At 47.7% G+C, this 18,384-nt stretch overlaps 6 protein-coding genes across 6 annotated transcripts; 3 read left to right on the top strand and 3 right to left on the bottom strand.

Annotated features, from left to right (window-relative positions):
• Positions 1-170: 170 nt before the first annotated feature.
• On the top strand, positions 171-2,132 carry FPSE_06603 (uncharacterized protein; the record flags this gene model as incomplete). Its single annotated transcript, XM_009259721.1, has 1 exon — positions 171-2,132. The coding sequence occupies one exon, from the start codon at positions 171-173 to the stop codon at positions 2,130-2,132; it is 1,962 nt and encodes a 653-aa protein (XP_009257996.1).
• A 171-nt stretch (positions 2,133-2,303) lies between these two features.
• Positions 2,304-3,515, bottom strand: FPSE_06604 (uncharacterized protein; the record flags this gene model as incomplete). The annotated part of the gene is made up of 1 exon (XM_009259722.1): positions 2,304-3,515. The coding sequence occupies one exon, from the start codon at positions 3,513-3,515 to the stop codon at positions 2,304-2,306; it is 1,212 nt and encodes a 403-aa protein (XP_009257997.1).
• A 1,304-nt stretch (positions 3,516-4,819) lies between these two features.
• On the bottom strand, positions 4,820-9,428 carry FPSE_06605 (uncharacterized protein; the record flags this gene model as incomplete). Its single annotated transcript, XM_009259723.1, has 8 exons — positions 4,820-4,891; positions 4,944-6,418; positions 6,967-6,980; positions 7,061-7,645; positions 7,690-7,814; positions 8,139-8,273; positions 8,317-9,166; positions 9,217-9,428. 8 exons carry the CDS (start codon positions 9,426-9,428, stop codon positions 4,820-4,822), a joined length of 3,468 nt encoding a protein of 1,155 aa, XP_009257998.1.
• Positions 9,429-9,842: 414 nt separating this feature from the next.
• Positions 9,843-11,431, top strand: FPSE_06606 (uncharacterized protein; the record flags this gene model as incomplete). The annotated part of the gene is made up of 4 exons (XM_009259724.1): positions 9,843-10,305; positions 10,358-10,508; positions 10,557-11,212; positions 11,259-11,431. 4 exons carry the CDS (start codon positions 9,843-9,845, stop codon positions 11,429-11,431), a joined length of 1,443 nt encoding a protein of 480 aa, XP_009257999.1.
• A 180-nt stretch (positions 11,432-11,611) lies between these two features.
• Positions 11,612-12,064, bottom strand: FPSE_06607 (uncharacterized protein; the record flags this gene model as incomplete). Its single annotated transcript, XM_009259725.1, has 1 exon — positions 11,612-12,064. The coding sequence occupies one exon, from the start codon at positions 12,062-12,064 to the stop codon at positions 11,612-11,614; it is 453 nt and encodes a 150-aa protein (XP_009258000.1).
• A 685-nt stretch (positions 12,065-12,749) lies between these two features.
• Positions 12,750-17,400, top strand: FPSE_06608 (uncharacterized protein; the record flags this gene model as incomplete). Its single annotated transcript, XM_009259726.1, has 5 exons — positions 12,750-12,808; positions 12,838-12,964; positions 12,998-13,553; positions 13,997-15,692; positions 15,729-17,400. 5 exons carry the CDS (start codon positions 12,750-12,752, stop codon positions 17,398-17,400), a joined length of 4,110 nt encoding a protein of 1,369 aa, XP_009258001.1.
• Between the last annotated feature and the right edge of the window lie 984 nt (positions 17,401-18,384).

Here is an 18,384-nt window from a genome sequence, read left to right as displayed (position 1 = left end):
TGACTTATTCCGTCACCCACTTGTTCGTATTTCTTACCACGTCCCTCAGCCTTTCGAGGCGGTGCACACTTCTACAACTACTTGAACAGCAGTATCCCCAGTAGTTTTGCTAGGAATATTCACGACTTTCAGATCCATTACTCGGACTCTGCATTGTCACAGCAGGCAACATGCTTGGCCCTCTCGTCTTTACACTATGCCTAGCCAGCTCGGCCATCGCTACTCCGGATGACGCGGGTTTAGTCTCAGCACAAGTTGTTGGCAAATCCCTCAACATACGTGCTCTTCCAAACTCTCCAAGTGGTGGTTATGCGCCAAAAGTGGTTGACTGCCCCTCGACACGCCCCAAAGTCCGCCTTGCCAATGGCCTTTCAGACCAGGAAGAGGCCTGGGTTCGACGCCGAAGAAACAACACAATCGACCCAATGACGGATCTATTATCCCGAGTGACAATCTCAGGTTTTGATGCCAAAAAGTGGATCGAGAAAAACAAAAACAACGCGACTGCGCTTCCCAACATCGCCATCGCGGCTTCTGGTGGTGGTTACCGAGCATTGATGAATGGAGCAGGTTTCATCTCTGCTGCTGACTCACGTAACAACAAAACCGGCCCCATCAGCGGCCTCTTACAATCTGCTACGTATCTGGCTGGTCTGTCAGGAGGTGGTTGGCTCGTTGGGTCTATCTTTGCCAACAACTTCTCCACAATTCCAGACTTGCAAAAAGGTGAAAAGCATTCAGATATCTGGGCTTTTGACCGTTCCATCTTCAAGGGGCCCGAGAAGTCAGGCCTCGGCGTCTTGAACACGGCTGATTACTGGGATGACATCAAAGACGCCGTGGACGACAAGGCCGAGGGGTGGAACACGACACTCACTGACTGGTGGGGACGTGCTTTGTCTTACCAGCTGATCGATGCCTCCAAGGGCGGTCCTGCGTATACTTTCTCCTCCATCGCCGATACATCCAACTTCAAAGACGCTGATACTCCATTCCCCATCCTCGTTTCTGATGGACGTGCCCCCGGCCAACGCATCATTTCACTCAACGCAACTGTTTACGAGTTCAACCCCTTCGAGTTTGGAACGTGGGATCCCACCACTTACGGTTTTGCTCCTACAGAGTACATTGGCTCTAATTTCACTGACGGAACTGTCGAAAAGGGTGGCGAATGTGTCCGCGGCTTTGATCAGTTTGGCTATGTTATGGGTACATCCTCTACATTGTTTAACCAGTTCCTACTCCAAAACATTACCAAGATTGGAGAAGAAAACAAGATTCCTTCAATCGTCATCAAGGCCATCAAGGGAGTCCTGACAGCTTTGGATACCGCCGATGAGGACATTGCGGATTATTCCCCCAACCCATTCTACAAGTGGGACCCAACCGGCAAAAGCTACAATGCCAAGCATCATCAATTGACTCTTGTCGATGGAGGAGAGGATCTGCAGAATATCCCACTCCATCCTTTGATCCAGCCTGTTCGTGGTGTCGACATCATCTTTGCTGTCGATTCTTCAGCAGACACCGAACACAACTGGCCCAACGGCACTGCTCTTCGTGCGACATATGACCGTGTCGACTCCCCCTTGGGAAATGGAACTCAGTTTCCCTCAATCCCTTCAGCTGAGACCTTTATCAACGAGAAGTTGAACCAACGCCCCACACTCTTTGGCTGTGATGCAAACAACTTTACACTTTCAAACGGTCAATCTCCTCCTCCGCTTGTTTTCTACATTCCCAACGCGCCATACACTTTCCAGAGCAATGTTTCCACCTTTGATCTCTCATACAGCATCCCTGAGCGCGACAGCATCATTCTCAATGCTCTGAACGGTGCTACTCAAGGAAATGCTACCATTGATAAGGAATGGCCCACATGTGTCGTCTGTGCCATTATGAGCCGAAGTTGGTGGAAGGCCAATGAGACTGTTCCCAAGGAGTGCAGCACCTGCTTTGACAGATACTGTTGGGATGGAAAGACGAATAATACAGCTGTCAAGAAATACGAACCTAACTTTATCATTTCCAATGAGACTGCAGCGGCAGAGGACAACGCGGCTACTGCCGGTTTCGCGCCCAGTTGGTATATGTCTGTATTTGTCGGAGTTACCTTGTTGTTGTCTATCTAGTCATTGGCAAGTAGGCTTTTTGGGTTTGGATATGTCGCCCATCTCGAGCATATAGTTGGATCTATTTCGTTTAAATACTATATTACTTATTCATGATATCATTAGTTGACAGTTGATCTATATCTAATCTAACCCGTCATAAGCGTACCATCCTAAGCCACTGCACCCATTCTATTGTTGACTTTCTGGCAATGTTACCAGCTTAAGCGAACTGAGAAGTTCAGTCAGTTGAGGGACGTCAGGAGGGATATCATCCCAAGACAGCAACTTGTTCGCCTTGGCAGTTATCATGTCTGCGTAGATTTCCGCCACCTTCTTACTATCCCAAACTCCCTCTCGCCTGCCAAGGGATCGAAGAAGCCGTACGCCTTCCCACTGTATTTTCTCGTCTTGGCAAGATATAATAACGTAGGCAATAGGTGGTATCAGATTCGCCTGGAAGTTGAAAATGTGACCTGTTTCGCCCTTTGAAAGCTCAATGATTGACTCGGCCTTCTTCAAAATGTCCATACAGTCTGGTGCTTCAAGATCACCCTTTATTGAGTTCAGCTTGAACCTGGCTCGCCAAGTTGTCTCTTCCAGCTCAAGCACCTTGAAACGGGACAAGTCCGACGCTGAAGCTTTCGAGGGGTCAAAGGTGAGGTTCAAAGCACTGTAACGTGCGCTCCAGTATCTTAAGAATGACGCGGTGTCTAACCCATGCTCGAAACGGCTACAAACCGTGGCATCCTTGCCACATGGATAGCCCATACTCGAGCATAAGGGACACTCAGTATACATGGCCACTTCGTTCATTGTTTCCATTTGTGTTCGCCACGATGCCGCGGCCTGGACAGAGAAGAATGGTGCCCCCGGTTCCTTCAGGTAGATTGGGTCTTGTCGGTGAAGCCATTTCTGTAGCTCGGAAACAAGCTTTGACGATTGACTCTCTCCCATGAAGAAGAAGAGGTCGGATGTAAGGCCACAAAGCGAGGGGCCAATGTTTTCCATGAACTTTGCTAAATCTTTTTGAGCGCTCAGAGTTCCGGTCGCGGCGCCATAGTTGGAAATATGATCATGATTCAACAAAGAAAATGCAGCCTCGAGATGCCTAGTCACATTCATGTACCGACCATACAAGCTCTCGATGCAGATGAATATTAGACAACATGTCAAAACCACCTGGAGGTTCCTTTCTGGCGACTCCATGTACTGCTTCATGATCTGAATAGCGTTGTTGTACTGCTTGACTGATGCCAGCTCGTAAGACTGTGCAAGAGACTGTGTCAAAGAGTCGGTCTGCGTCTGGAGTTTGAAGGCTTTGTGAGCTCCGCCCAAGGCGCCAATTGCCGATTTAATAGATTCGAATTCATGGCTGAGCGGCAACACATAGGTGTGCCACATACTTGTCGCGTTCAAGGAGCTTGTCAGCTCGGTAACGGTGCATGTCCGAAAATGATGGAAGAGATCAAGCTCTATCGGTGGTCCAAATGTTCCTGGTGATCCTGCTGGGACGAGCAGTCTCGAGGAAGTTTGTGTTTGGCGGACTACAGCTGCATCGTCTTGGTGTTTCTTCTTTTTTCTTGGCTTGTAGCGTCTTGGCGCTTCGTAACCATCGCATGTCCGCTTATCCTTTACACACCGGAGACACTGTGGCTTTGTCTCGTCGCATTTCAAGTGCCGAATTCTAGATGGCAGGTTAGATTATCGCTGATTCTACAAAGAGACCTTGAAGGGTTACAAACTTGCTGTACTCGTTAGTCTAAAACTCGTATCATAATGGCGTCAACCTACCAAGTAGTGCAGCCAGATCTGACTTTGGGACCGCGTGCTCTCGTCCACTTTGATGATTCGGCCGCTTCTGTCATGCTTTATGAGTGCTTACTGTAACACACAGCCGGGGCGTAAGACGCAATACGTTAAATCTTTATAGTGCACGATCTCTTCAAGAAACGCAGGATTATTTGCCGGGCGACAGAGCTCATGATATGGTTTATCTGGAGGATAGGATGATGATGTTACAGAAACAAGTTGTTAAAGAAAGAAGAAAGATCCATAGTTAAATCGGCAAATCGAAGGCTGTTTCAAGGTGGGGTTACCGAGTTTGTTAGCCCAAGCCTCATTTTTCTTGGCATTTGATGTAACCGCGATCTGGATGTTTCAGTCTTTATAAATAGCACTGAGACAGAGATATGTAACAGTAGATGATTCCGATTGCCTTTTCCTATGTCATGATACCTCTGGATGAGTCATGTATGTACCTCTATGGCTAATACTATTTGTCTTGTTGCGGTTGATAGTTCATAAATATAGCAACGGGGATCTCCGACACATATCCCGGCATAACGTTCTTCCGTCTAGTATCGAGTCATCTGATCCCTTATCGGTGGTTTCACAGGCCCTACCCTATAGCAGGATTTGTAATGACTGAATGTAATGTGAATACAAAATCAAGTCACTCACATCAAACATCCATTAGAATTGACAGGATAATTTATTCAACTTGTTTCTAGTATACGTTTTACTTGCTGTTTTGCTAATACTAACTTTACTGACGCTGTGCTTTGGCACATGACAACTAGCACTTGGCTTGATGGACTGGTGTTAGTTCCGCTTCATGCTTACAGTATCAAATACCATTCCTGGCGCGTTCGACACTTTTATCTCCCACCTGAAAACGATACCGTAGATGAAAAAGACCATTCTATTTATGATGCAGCTTGCATACGAATAACTTTGTCACAGTTCAATATACACATTGGATCAAACGCATTCTTCATCTGCGACCCAAAAGTCAGTCGACGTCACGGGTAAGTGAACAGAGAAACTTACCGATCGCATCATATCCACGGTATCCTTGCCCAGTTCCTTTTCCAGGTAATCTCGCTTAACAAGGCCGACCCCATGCTCACCCGTAGCCGTCCCCTTCATCTCTATCGCTTTGTCAACCATTCGATGGACAATATCCTCAGCGACCTGTCGCTTGTCCTCGGGAAATAATAGCAGTGTATGGAAATTACCATCGCCAACATGTCCGACAACGGATCCGACCAAGCCCGACTTCTCAATGTCTTTTTTTGCAAAGTCGATAATGTCAGGAAGTCTACTCATCGGAACTGCCACGTCGGTCGTCCACACCTTATCTGTTGGCGACTTTCTCATGGCAAGCATGCTCCAAAGCGCGTTCTTCCTTGCTGACCAAAGCTCGTTCCGCTCGGTTTCGTCTGACGCAAAAGTATATGCCGTGCTGCGATTTTGTTTTGTGATGACACCAACCTTTTTCGCGACATGTTCTACGATGAAGTCATCGCTGCCGGTGAACTTGAAGAACAGAGTTGGCTCCTCTTTCCATTTTATGCGGGTCAAAGCAGACTCGTTGATGCTTTTCATCTGAACATCATCCAATATCTCAACAGCAGCGACCTGAATACCTGCTGACAGTACATCTCGCACTGCAGAGGCAGCATCGCGTAACGATGGAAACGTGCACACGGCCACTGCTTCACAAGGAGGTTTGACTGCTAGCTTTAGCGTCGCCTCAGTGACCAGACCTAGTGTTCCCTCACTTCCGATGAAAGTCCTTGTTAAATCGTAACCGGCACTAGACTTTCTTGCTCTTTGGCGAGTTTTGATGATTGTGCCGTCGGCGAGGACCACGGTTAATGACAACACCCAGTCTTTCATAGTCCCATATGCCGCGGCATTAGTACCAGAACAACCTGTTCCAACCATTCCCCCAATCATGGCACCTGGGCCTGGATCTGGTGGGAAGAACAATCCATGTGTTGCAAGCTCTTCGTTCAGGTCCATCCAACCAATACCTGGCTGCACGACGCAATCTAGATCATCTTTGTTGAGCTCCACAATGCTACTCATTCGACCAAAGTCAACACAGATTCCCCGGAAATGGGGAATGTATTGGCCCTCGATCGATGTACCACCAGAATAAGGCGTAACTGGCAACCGGCGTCTGGAACAAACTTTCATCAACTCCGAGACCTGCTCAGTCGTCTCTGGATAGAGAATGACATTAGAACAGATAGCCTGTTCTTCAGTCCAAGCATAAGACTGATAGTCCGAACCAGAATGGGTGATAAGATCTGCTTGGTCTGTGGATACGTTCTCAGCACCTAGCAACGCTGCGAACTCTTTAGTTGCCGCTCTGATGTTGGCCGCTGTAATGTCGTGTTGTATTGTAGGAGTACTCGCGAGTGGTTGTGTAGATGATGACGATGGTCTCTTTGACCAGTCGAAAGTGGTTACAGCATAACCAGCACCAACTACCGCAAGTCCGAGCATGTACGCCCCTGTATATACGTAAGCAGCAGAATACATATCACGGAGAGCTTCATGAACCTACCTATCCGGTTAACTGAACCATTTTTATATGATGCCGCTGAAGTTGACACATTTGATCTAAATTGTTGACTCGATAGGTGTATCACTGAAGTTGGACGGCCTGTCCGTGTTCTTCGCAGTACCTTCAATAAAACAGACATTATTAGCGTCTCGAAAAATCGAGTAGGAAACAGAAATGGAGATTAAACAATAGATATTGATGGACCTCTTGAGTGTCCTGCCTATTGGATCACGCTCTTCTTTTTGTATATCTGAATATCGTAGGTAATGGAGTCCACGTGGCGCTACGTATATCGGCTATGGTGTTTAAAAATTCCCTACTACGGCAATGCACTGCGAGGCTTCGGCTATGGACAACGACATCAACGGGCTTGGCGTCACAAAACCACTAATGTAGTGACTGCTAGTCAGATGCACCCCGCGTTATGGTGTGGGCATCAAGAACTTTCCCCGGACAAGGAGCCCAAAACTACGGTCCGATTGTGATTCTATATACAAAGTCGAATCAAGCTAAGTGATGTTATTATAGTGGCTAACTTATTGAGGCTCTATGACTATGATATCTCAAGCGTATCTGTCTAGCATATTACCCATCATAGACAGGCCCAGCAGTGCCATTGGACAATCCTAGATCAGCTAGAAAGTACATGGCTTGGTACTGAGTCGAATCGGGCTGTGGGAAGTCGATGGCATCTCCAGTACTTGTGTTAGAAAAGACTCCGTTTGCCAAATATGTTGGCCAGAACCCTCCCCCTTCGGCGCCTACATCTCCAGAGTCATGATCAAGCATAAATGTTGTGCCCCCGAGATTCAAATCAGACGCGACGAATGTGAGTTGGTCTGCTTCAGATGACGTGCCCGCCAATAAATGAGCTGGCTCCTCCTGGATGACAGGATGCCGAGCTGATTCTTCTGGGACGCGTATCTCGCTCGTGATTCCATTACTGGGGGGACTGGCCGCTGGAACCTCTCCTCGGCTACCCCCTCCCGAATCAGACCGATTCAAAATATCCATGAAGAAGTTTCTGATCCAACGTGCGACATTATATACTTGCTCGAACTGCTTAAGAGCAAGTAAGCCACGGCGAATCTTGACAAACATCTGGTCACTTCTCGGTGCTGTGGCACTTCCATCTACCGCAAGAGCCATCATGGCAGAGAATAAGGCGGATACACTACAATTGTTAACAATGGAATTTCAACGTTTGAGAAGACTTACTAAATCATGGGGAAGTGCTCTGGTGTCCAATATAATAATGAGTTCTCAACAAGGTTGAATACTTGTGTTGCGGCGTCGACAACGAGCTTTGTTTCCCTAGACTTATTGCACTGTCTCTGCAGTCTCTGATATAGGTTTATAGCGTAGTAACTGGGTGATGAGATAAGTAGATGGCCACTCAAGAAGACGAGATACCTACTGGTAGCAGACTTGAAGCGTCAAGCTCAAATGATGATTCCCGTTGGAGAAGTTCAATGCAGGACAGGTATCATGCCATGATTGCAATGTTGTCTGGACGTCTCGAATAGCCTCTTGGCAAACTGCTAAATCCTTACTTAAGGGAAGTCGTGAAGGCGAACAATGCAAAAAGTACATTCGGGCCACTACAAAGTTAGCAAGATCCCGCCCCTGATGGTATGATTCGGCTGACCTTCTTTATTCAGTTTAACCTGTGCAACGATGTATTGAGCTGTCTCCGCGCTCTCATCGATGAGATCATCCATAACGAGCTCTTCAACATCATAGTCCATATCGTTAATCACCATGGGTGTACCAGTAGATATAGCGATTTGACGGTCACGAACCTGGTTGGTTAGTCAAAGCCACTTGACCTGCGTAAAGACTTACATATAAACACCACCATATTCTCTTCCATCGTGATCGTTGTTCGGGACACATTCGGCTATTGCTAGTACTTCTGTGATATCCTGTGCACTGAGCGGATCGAATAGCAGCAGCAATCCACCAGTGGCAGTCTCGGTAGGCTGTAGGGTTTCCGAACCAGTAGTGCAAAAGGTAGGACGACAATATCATGTCAAGTCGACTCGAGTCTCTGTCCAGGTCGAAAGAAGCGCTTGCGTTGGTAAACAAGTCATGGTTGGCATCTAAGCGAGTGCTATACCCCATGCGGTGCAGAACTTCTAGATCGCAGTGCAGAGATGCAACAAAGAGAATGCTTCTTAATAGTGTTGCAGATACCGTTCCATCATGTATAGAAGTAAAGAATGATCTCTTGCTGAGAATGGGGCAAAAAGTGTGAAACCGATCAAAGTAAGCTTTGATCAGACTGTCGACCATGTCTGGTCGGGGAAGGTCAGACAAGGCAGGCTTGTCTTGAGGCTGTGGTAAGTTTCTAGAGACATCATTCGCTCCCGTGGCGAAGGTGACATCTTGAACTGTCTCGTTGCATTCGCCGATTGGTCGATGGACACTGCTGTGACCTGGAGTATAACCTCTCATAACGTATGACGCATACCAGCTTTCACCGACGACACTTGGCTGTATTGTCAACTGTGATGGGCTTCCAGCTTGACTTGAAGACGGTGCCCTTTCAGATCCATTTCCAACTACCTGCTCATGCCTTGGAGTTGGAGAGCCCATACTGCCGTCTATCGCATTGTTGACGCTGATATCGTCTGAGATTCGAAGTGATGGGGAACTGGCAGCAGGTTCTAATGTGTAGCGCCCATCGGGTCCTCTAGCAGGTCGATGTCAGAGCAACTTTACTATAGGTTGATAGAAACGTACCTTTTCCGTTTAGACTGCATCAAGGCGCATTGGTCGTGATTGTTACTCTTTTTGCATGCAGAGCAGGGGACACCAATAATGGACCCATCACATTTCGTCCTGCGTTTATTGCAACGTTGACAGGCGGTACTTCTTTTCTTGCTAGAATTGGGCTCACGGCTCATGCTTGTGCTTTTGCCCCTTGGCTGCAGACGGATGCGTGACATCTCCATTGTGTGTGACAATAAGATGGGATGGCATTGACTTCGGCACAACCTGGGGTATAACCAGCTGCAGCAAAGCCTCCTCGAACCCAATCCAACCTTGACTGCAACGGGAATAGCAATCAACCTACCCCGCATTCCTTCGCCAGAACAGTGTATCACGGCCAAGTTCCTATTTGTCAATTTTGGTGGAGATGTCTCTAACAGGATTGTCGTCCATCGGCTATGGTCCATAGCCGAGGGCCAGCCCCGATATCGCGTCCACCTTTGCAGAGATCAGACTGCAGTAATACTCGTTACCCCGGATTTCCAAGCCATGCAGAATCTCTCAATCTAATCAAGATTGGAAATTTATAAGAATGCCCCTGATTCCATCCTTGAGATCAGTATTCGATATCAACGCTGCCTACATTGACATCCACCATGGCCAACGAATATGACATCGATATGTTGAAGGAAGAGAGCCAGCAGATAGAACGCGCAGAGTCCAAAGATAACGCTGAAACCACACAAGATGCCAAGTTCGAGAAGAGAGTTCTTCGAAAGATCGATACTCGACTTTTGCCAATCTTGGGATGCCTTTACACCATCGCGCTTGTAGATCGATCTAACGTCGCAGTCGCCCGCATCTCGGGTATGGACGAGGATCTCGGTCTTGCACAAGGCAACCGAGTCTCCATCGCTTTGATGGTCTTCTTTATCGGGTACATCATCTTCGAAATTCCCAGCAACGCTTTCATCCACAAACTTGGGGCTGCAAACTGGCTTGCATTTCTCGCTGTCGCTTGGGGCTTGGTGTCTCTAGGTATTGGATTTCTGCACAATTGGATCGGCCTTGCCATTCTCCGGTCGTTACTTGGAGTTTTTGAGGCTGGATTCTTCCCAGGTAAGTCTCTGTTTTGGGGGGCAATCATTCTTGTCTTGCTTACGACACGCAGGCTGCGTCTATCTTGTGTCGTCCTGGTACAAGCGGTACGAGGTGCAGAAACGTATGGCCGGTTTCTTTCTTACAGCTTCCGCCCTGTCAGCATTCGCCAACATCCTTGCGTATGGGCTGATCCAGATCTCCAAGCATCATCATTACAAAGGGTCAGTACAGCTGGTTTCATTTTGCAAGGGCGCGGCTGATTGGTGTAGATGGCGCTGGATTTTCATCGTCGAAGGTACCATCACAGTTATCGCTGGTATCGGGTCGTGGTTCATCATCGTCGACTTTCCAGACTCTGACAGAAACACATTCCTTACTGCCGAGGAACGCGCATTCGTCAAGGCTCGATTGGCCGAGGACCGCGGCCCTGAGGAACACGAGAAGGTAACCATGAAGATTTTGGCAACGACTGCCGCTGATTGGAAGCCATGGGCTTACTCTCTCATGTACATGGCTGGAGCTGTCGGGGTATACGCCTTTCTGTTTTTCCTCCCAATCATCCTCCGAGGCGGTCTTGGGTATTCTCTCGAGCTTTCATTCATCCTCAGCACTCCCCCAGCCCTCTTCGCAGTTGTAGAGGCTATGACTATCTCATGGCTCGCTGACAAGTTCCAAATGCGCGGACCCTTTGTTATCTTCCAAGGCCTTGTTGGAATAATTGGACTTTGTATGACTGGGTTCCTCAACTCTCCCACGCCCAGATATATCGGCACCTTCCTAGGAGTTGCCGGTGCCAATGGTCTTGTCGTGACGACACTAGCTTGGCAGGCTAACAATATTGTCGGCGACGCACGACGTGCGGTATCTACCGGTATCCTGATCAGTGTCAGTGGTGTTGGTGGCATCTACTCGAGCATGGTTTTCCGTAAGATATGCCATCCTTCCATCATTTATGTTTCTAACAAATTCAGGTCAACAAGATGCACCCAATTACCTCCCAGGCATCATCGCCGTTATGGCAATCAATGTTGCGGCTGTTGTCGTTGCTGCTTTAACTATGCTTGTCCTCCGCCATAACAACAAGTTGGCTGATGAAGGCAAGTACCTGTGCGAGGGTCGGGAAGGGTTCAGGTATACTTTGTAGGAGACTCTAAGTTAGTAAAATATTTCTGCCATAGTATTTACACTATATATTGCCTGTTAATGCCTATTTCATACGCACTGGTCGAAAGTTCGATAAATACAATGCAAGATAAAGATGAATACCATGTCAGTCATTCTCTTTGTGTCCGTCTGCTTGATCTTGACATCGGAGACATAAGATTCAAGACTTTCCCACCATCCTGCGCACTCCATCCATGTCGCAAAATTCAACAACCTTGCTGACTTTGGAGCCATCCTCATTGAATTCCAACACCCAGGAATGCTCCATCGCAACTACCTCTCCGTCGTGAAATTTCACATCGGTGACAGTAGTTGCTGCTGCTTTGCAAGCCTCGGTATCGATAACAAGGTTCGAGATTCGAGTCCCTGTGACGACGCTCTTCGTCATGTCTTGAGCCACTGCCGCTTCGTACGCGGCGTTGTTCAATTTAACCACTGAGGGAGCCCCGACAAGCGCCATGACACCGGTCGGAAGGAAATGACGCTCGCAGTCTTCAGTGACGTCGCGGTTGATGATGGATGGGTCATTTGCTTCGCCACAATCTTTGTAGGCGCCCAAAAATTGTCTTGTTGTGTGTTCGATAGCCATTCTGAGTTCCTTGGTGGAAGACATTCTGAATCTTGTGATATTGGGATTATACGGTAGATGTACGTGAGTGTAAGGGTTTTGTCCATCTAGACGAATATGCCGAATTCCTTTTGGTTTTATAGCTATCTTTGATTCTCGTCTCACATAACGTCAGCTGACGAAGCGCTTCAGATTATGTACAATCCTTCATCGCCTATGTGTCCAGAGTCGGGCAAGCCCAGTAAGCCCGCCAAGATCACGACAGGGGCAAGGAATCCTGTGGGGTTTAGACAGCTACCTTCCTAGTCGACTTAGTCTATATAATATTCACAAAAACAGATAGAAGACGAACACAAAAGGGATCTTGCCCTCTACTTTTCTATTCGAGAGTCTTGCTACGGGAATAAGCCCTTTCTCCTGTAATACCAGCCTATCGGCAATAACTAACCTGAATCAGAGACGCATGACGGCATAGTCTAAAACACCACTTTGTCACCCATTGGAGCGGTCGCAAACTCTATTGCCGTTGGCGTCAAGAGTTGGCCGCTTATCGGGCAATTAACCGAGGTCACGCGTTGAATACAGTGAAAACATGAATCAGGTCCCATGTCAATGATGGGTACTTAAGAACAAAGAAAAATGGAAACCTTTTAAGTTTGGCCCTCTTACCCAATCTCTTGAAACTCCGAGCCGGAGTCGTTGTGTCTCCTCTTTTTGCACCTTCACCGCCATGGACTTCCACGAGACAAGAGCACGAATAGTCGAGTATGACATTTACATTCATCACAAGTGAGAATGGGAGTTGACTGACTATACAGGGCTCGTAAAAAGGGCGAATTCACAGACTTTACATTCATCTGTGAAGGCGGAGATATACAGGTTCACAGAATTATCATATGCAGCCAATCTCCCGTCTTCCGCGCAGCATGTGCTGGCCAATTCAAGGTATAACGGCTTGGATAAGTACTTTCTAACCAGCTAATCCCATTCCAGGAAGCTCTATCTGGAACTTATAATCTGATGTCCGATCACCCCGACATGGTTCAGCTCATGGTTGACTATCTCTATACGGGTGACTACTCGGTCGATATGGACGGAACTAGCGAAGAAGACGCAAGCGACGCCTCTACATCTCTTTCGATACATGCCGTAATGTACTCGTTAGGCGACAAATACGATATTGAAGGACTCAGAAATGTATCGACCAAGAAGTACTGCACGGAACTGCATGGTAGCCTGAGCATCGACGAATTTTTCTCGTCAGTTCCATTTGTCTACGGTTTAACACCAGAGAACTCAAGAGATCTTCGAGACCCAGTCCTGGCCTTTGCCCGGAACTTGTTAGGCGGTGAAGGGCCGACAACCTTGGGCTTTGTCCGAGAAGCGATGGACGAGCTGTTTATCGAATGTCCGGAATTCGTCAAAGAGCTTTTGTATTCTTTGCTCCAAACTCCCCTGATGGGTTATTGTCCTTGCACTGGCACCTTGGATATGGTGCCTGTCGAAGCGAGAGAATGCCGTTGCAGAAAATGTGGTAAGAACGGTGCCAGTCTGAGACGACCGTAGAAAGAATCGGAATATCACATTCTGCATAGAGATATAGGATTTTGAAGCACAAGAATTTATTTTCTTACCCCTTTTATGCGCACCTCAGAAATGCTCTTCCACATGCATTGCCAGAACAAATGGATGCCTTACATCGTAATCCAGCCAGTTATCTTCTTCATAAGATTCATTTGTCAGCAATGTCAGCATGCCCCATGTAATCCGGCATGCGAAAAGACGCTTCAACCACCAATAACTCCATTATCACCAAACCCCCTGTGGCCTGTTTTCGTCCCACCTCGTCTTGACTCGAGGACCAAGAGCAGAAATTAGCTCTCGGGTTTCACTCCGCAAAGATGAACCAACAATCAACGAACATGTCCTGTACACAAAATACGCAAACTTCTGATGTTGATACCAACCATGATGCAGTTGCCAAGGCTGAACGTGCTTTGCAAGATTTGATTTCCTCTTATCGAGAGTCAGATGATCCGACCAAGATCCCAGATATTATTTCTCTGGCAAGACAGACCCTTGCAATCACCATTGACGGTACTGAACAGCGTCCAATGTGGTTGCATGCTCTTGCCTGGTCTCTCTACCAAAAGTACAAGCACATTGAAGCCGACGGGGATTGTATTCAAGAATCATCATGTCTCGAACGGAAGGCTAGAGATGCGTCACCTGTAGATTCTGCGGATTTCGACAAGTACTCTTACTGGTTAGGACTACAGCTGGGCGATCTTTTCTTTCACACTGAAGATATATCTGATCTAAATGAATCCATTGCCCTGACAGAGTCTTCATTACGTAAAATGCGTGATGGAAATCCCAGCAAGGTCACGCAGCAGCTCAATCTTGGGGTACTGCTGAAAGAGAAGTACAATCGAATAGGCGACGAACAAGAATTCCTCGATGCGGCTAAAAATATAGAGGAAGCGCTTGCGCTTGCGACAGATGAACACCATGATCGCTCGATGTGGTATGAGATATTCGCTGAGCTATATGATCTGCGGCACCGAAACCTTCGACTGTTGGATGATCTAGCGAAGGTCGTGCAACTCCGACGCAAGTCCTTGTCTGCAATCGAGAACAACAATGAGCCAGCTAGCTCATCTACTATCAAAGCCGATCAGAAGGCAGCAAAGCAAACTCATCAGTTCAATCTAGCATTGTCTCTTGATGAAATTTATGTCGAAAGACGCTCTCTCGGGGACTTGCAGGAATCCATTGCAATGGTCAAAGAAGCAATATCAGCTACTCCGAAGGAAGACCCTGACTGGCTGGTTCTCATACGATTTCTTTACCTCCGGCTACATTCTCTATACCTTGAAACAGGAGTCCTTGAGGATCTTGAGGAGTCTATTAGTCTCAACAGACAATTCATTGAGAAGGGTGGAGAAGAACATCCTGATATGCCTGCACAACTCAATAATATTTCAGTTAACCTCATGGCTATCTTTGAAAGGACTGGTGACCCAGCCCAAGTTGACGAATCCATCCGGTATGGGCTGGAAAGCCTGAGAGTCGTATCAAAAGATGATCCAGGCTACAAATTGGTTTTGAGTAACCTGGCAACAGCACTCTCTGTTCGGGCTCGTGTAACTGGTTCCTTGGTGGACCTAGACGATGCCATATTCTATGGCAGATCTGCTCTAAACGCAACATCGGAGGAAGACCCTGATCGACACGTTCAGTTCCATAACCTAGCTTCGGCGTTACTGAAGAAGTACAATCGGAGTTATGGGGACATGGATCTTCTGCATGAAGCAATTGTAATGGCAAAAAAAGCCCTCAGCTGTGTCTCGGATGATCATCCAGACAGGGAGACATACCAGAATCGACTTGCTTCGGCCCTCAGTTCCCGATACGATGCGCTCAAATTAGCCCAGGATCTAGAGGAGAGTATAAAGCTCAGCAGAGACGTCGCTCGCGCAATGACTGACAAATATACTGGGCGAACATCTGCTAGGAGTACTTTCGCCATTCTATTGCAGAAGCAGGTGAGGGACGGTGGAGGCTCCCTGGAAGACTTGGATGAAGCTATCGAAATTTCGCAAAAGGCCTTGGACCTAACACCTGAGGACTCTCCGTCAAGAACAGAGCACTGGACCATACTGGGTGGTTTGTATGTCAGCAAGTATACACTGTCGAGACTGCATAGTTATATGGAGACAGCAGTTGAGTACTATCGGTCAGCAGTCACACACCCTACTGGCGATCCCTTGCGTCGCGTCATTGCCGCAACGGCTATAGTGCATCTTTGTCCGGAATTCGAGCAGGCATATGAAATCGGACTTGCAGCCCTGGATATGGTCCCCATGCTTGCTTCAGTGCGCTCACTTGAAACGGCTGACAGACAGTACTTGTTGAGCCACGCAGCAGGTCTCGCAGCTAATACAGCTGGAGCAGCTCTCAGGATTGGAAAGAAGCCATCAGAAGCTCTTTCTATCCTGGAGCAGGGCCGCGGGTTACTCGCGTCATCTCTAGATGAGATTCGTACCGATATCAAGGACCTCCAAAACGCATTCCCTGAATTAGCAGACGAGTTCGTAAAGCTTCGGAGTGAGCTTGATTCCTCCGACAACACACCATCAAAGGAAAAGGATATGCTGAATGGACGCCGTCGTCATGATGCTGGCAAGGCGTTTGATGATTTACTTAACCAAATCCGTTTGAAGCCGGGATTTGAGGGTTTTCTGGGGCCTTTGACGACCGATCAGATGTTGTCTGCTGCAGCCCGCGGTCCTGTGGTGGTAATCAACAGTAGTTGGATGGGCATCGAAGCCATCATCATACAAGAAGAAAAACTATCGTCACTGGCCTTTGCGAATAAGATGGAATACAATGCTATCTACAACGTAGCCGAGAATGATTATGGCAGCCCTGAGACACTTGAGTTACTTTGGACCTCGATTATGGATGCGATTCTAAAAGAATTGGGCTTTACAGAGACACCGCCGGAGGGGCAGGAATGGCCTCATGTCTGGTGGATTCCCACCGGCCATCTAAGCAGGTTTCCCATACACGCCGCCGGGCTTCATCTACAGCGATCTGGCGAAACGGTGATGGATCGGGTGATCTCGTCATACAGTCCATCTGTAAAGGCCTTGGTACATGGCCGTCGCCGTCGCATGACACCCAAAGGCCCTGCCCAGGCTCTCCTCGTCGCTATGGAGCAGACACAAAACCAGGCTCCCCTACCAAAGGCTATGGAAGAAGTTGAACTAGTCAGCAAGATTTGTGATAGTATGGGAGTGAAATCCGTGGTCGCTGGTTCGGGCAAGCAAGATGCTCTGGACCACTTGCGAAGTAGCCAGATCTTCCATTTTGCAGGGCACGGCTATACGGATAGTACCAATCCGTCCAAGAGTCATCTGTGCTTTGGCGATGTCAACGATCCACTGACTGTAGCAAACCTATTGGAGCTGAACCTCCACGAGGAGTCACCTTTCCTTGCTTATCTTTCGGCATGTAGCACAGGGCGTGTTCAGGATGAGGACTACATCGACGAAAGTATACACCTCATCAGTGCTTGCCAATTAGCAGGATTCAGGCATATCATCGGAACACTGTGGAGGGTACAAGACGAGCATTGTGTTGATGTCGCGCGTATCACCTATGAAACCATAAAGGAAGAAGGAATGACTAATGATTCGGTATGTCGAGGGCTACACAAGGCTATGCGATTGATGAGGGATGCTTGGCTAGAGGTTATAGACGAGGATGACGACTCAGCATCGAGAACGGTTCGAGAAGCCAGGGATATTATTTCTTGCGAAGACGACAGTGTGGCTCCAGCTTACTGGGTGCCATATGTTCATTTTGGAATATAATTATCTTGCTTTCCTACAAGCGAGGTCATCGCGACGTTGATAAGGCCAGGCCCAAAAAGGGCAAGTCGAGTTGTAAATGTGCCACGCCCCAACAAATCTGTGCATGACTCCGATGCTAGAGCCATCGCTAACAAACGGGGGATAACTGACGTTGAGCTTGACACTGAGCTTCGGCATGATGAACCGTAATGGTTACTGATGGTGTTGAAATCGTACGAGACGTCAAACATGCACCAATTAATCCAGACCTTAATTTATGTCTAGTGTTCGTGGGGGTTATCTTAGCCTGTTAGCCTGTGGGCGCTTGCAAGGTTGAAGTCTTCGCTAGCACAAGGAGATGGACTCTTTCAGGCCAAGCTCGATAGAACGGCATCGCTTTGCCGAAGAACAACTGAGACATGGGCAATTCATGATACATGATTTAAGTTTCCACTAAAAGCCGGTAAATTGCTCCCAATATGGGGTTCCAGGGTACTGAATACGAAGTGCATGATGTTTGGTGGGGATTTGGAGATTGGGCATCCAAGCTTCTTGTTGTCCTCAAGGTGTCGGAAACATTAGCCACTGGAGGCATAAGAGACGAAATTAGTAGGTCAACTTATGCTATATAGACTAAGCTTTTTAGACTACTTATTTCTGTACCCTAAGACTTAGGGGATCAGCTTTTCTGCTACCCACTAACCCGTCAAGTACCTTGAACCGACTCACTAATCTCCGTCTCTCTGACCGTGCGCCGGACATGGCGTTGGTGGCGGCGGTTCGGTAGTTGACAGATGTCCCCAACGCCACGGCGTATTAATTTGCTCGATGCTTTTTATTGATATGTGGAAGTGATGAGAGAATGAATTCATTGGAGTTCCAATCTAGAGGGGGTGAGAGGAATGGTGCGGTTGGTGTTTTAGTGGCCACGTGATGCTTGATATCCCTCATGTTCAACAATCATCACTCAACTAATGCAACAGGGACAAGAAAGTAATCGTGTAG

Source organism: Fusarium pseudograminearum, chromosome 2 (genome assembly GCF_000303195.2).
Source record: "Fusarium pseudograminearum CS3096 chromosome 2, whole genome shotgun sequence".
Lineage (NCBI taxonomy): Eukaryota > Fungi > Ascomycota > Sordariomycetes > Hypocreales > Nectriaceae > Fusarium > Fusarium pseudograminearum.
The sequence above is the reverse complement of the archived record's forward strand: the minus strand, read 5'-3'. Positions and strand labels throughout refer to the sequence as shown.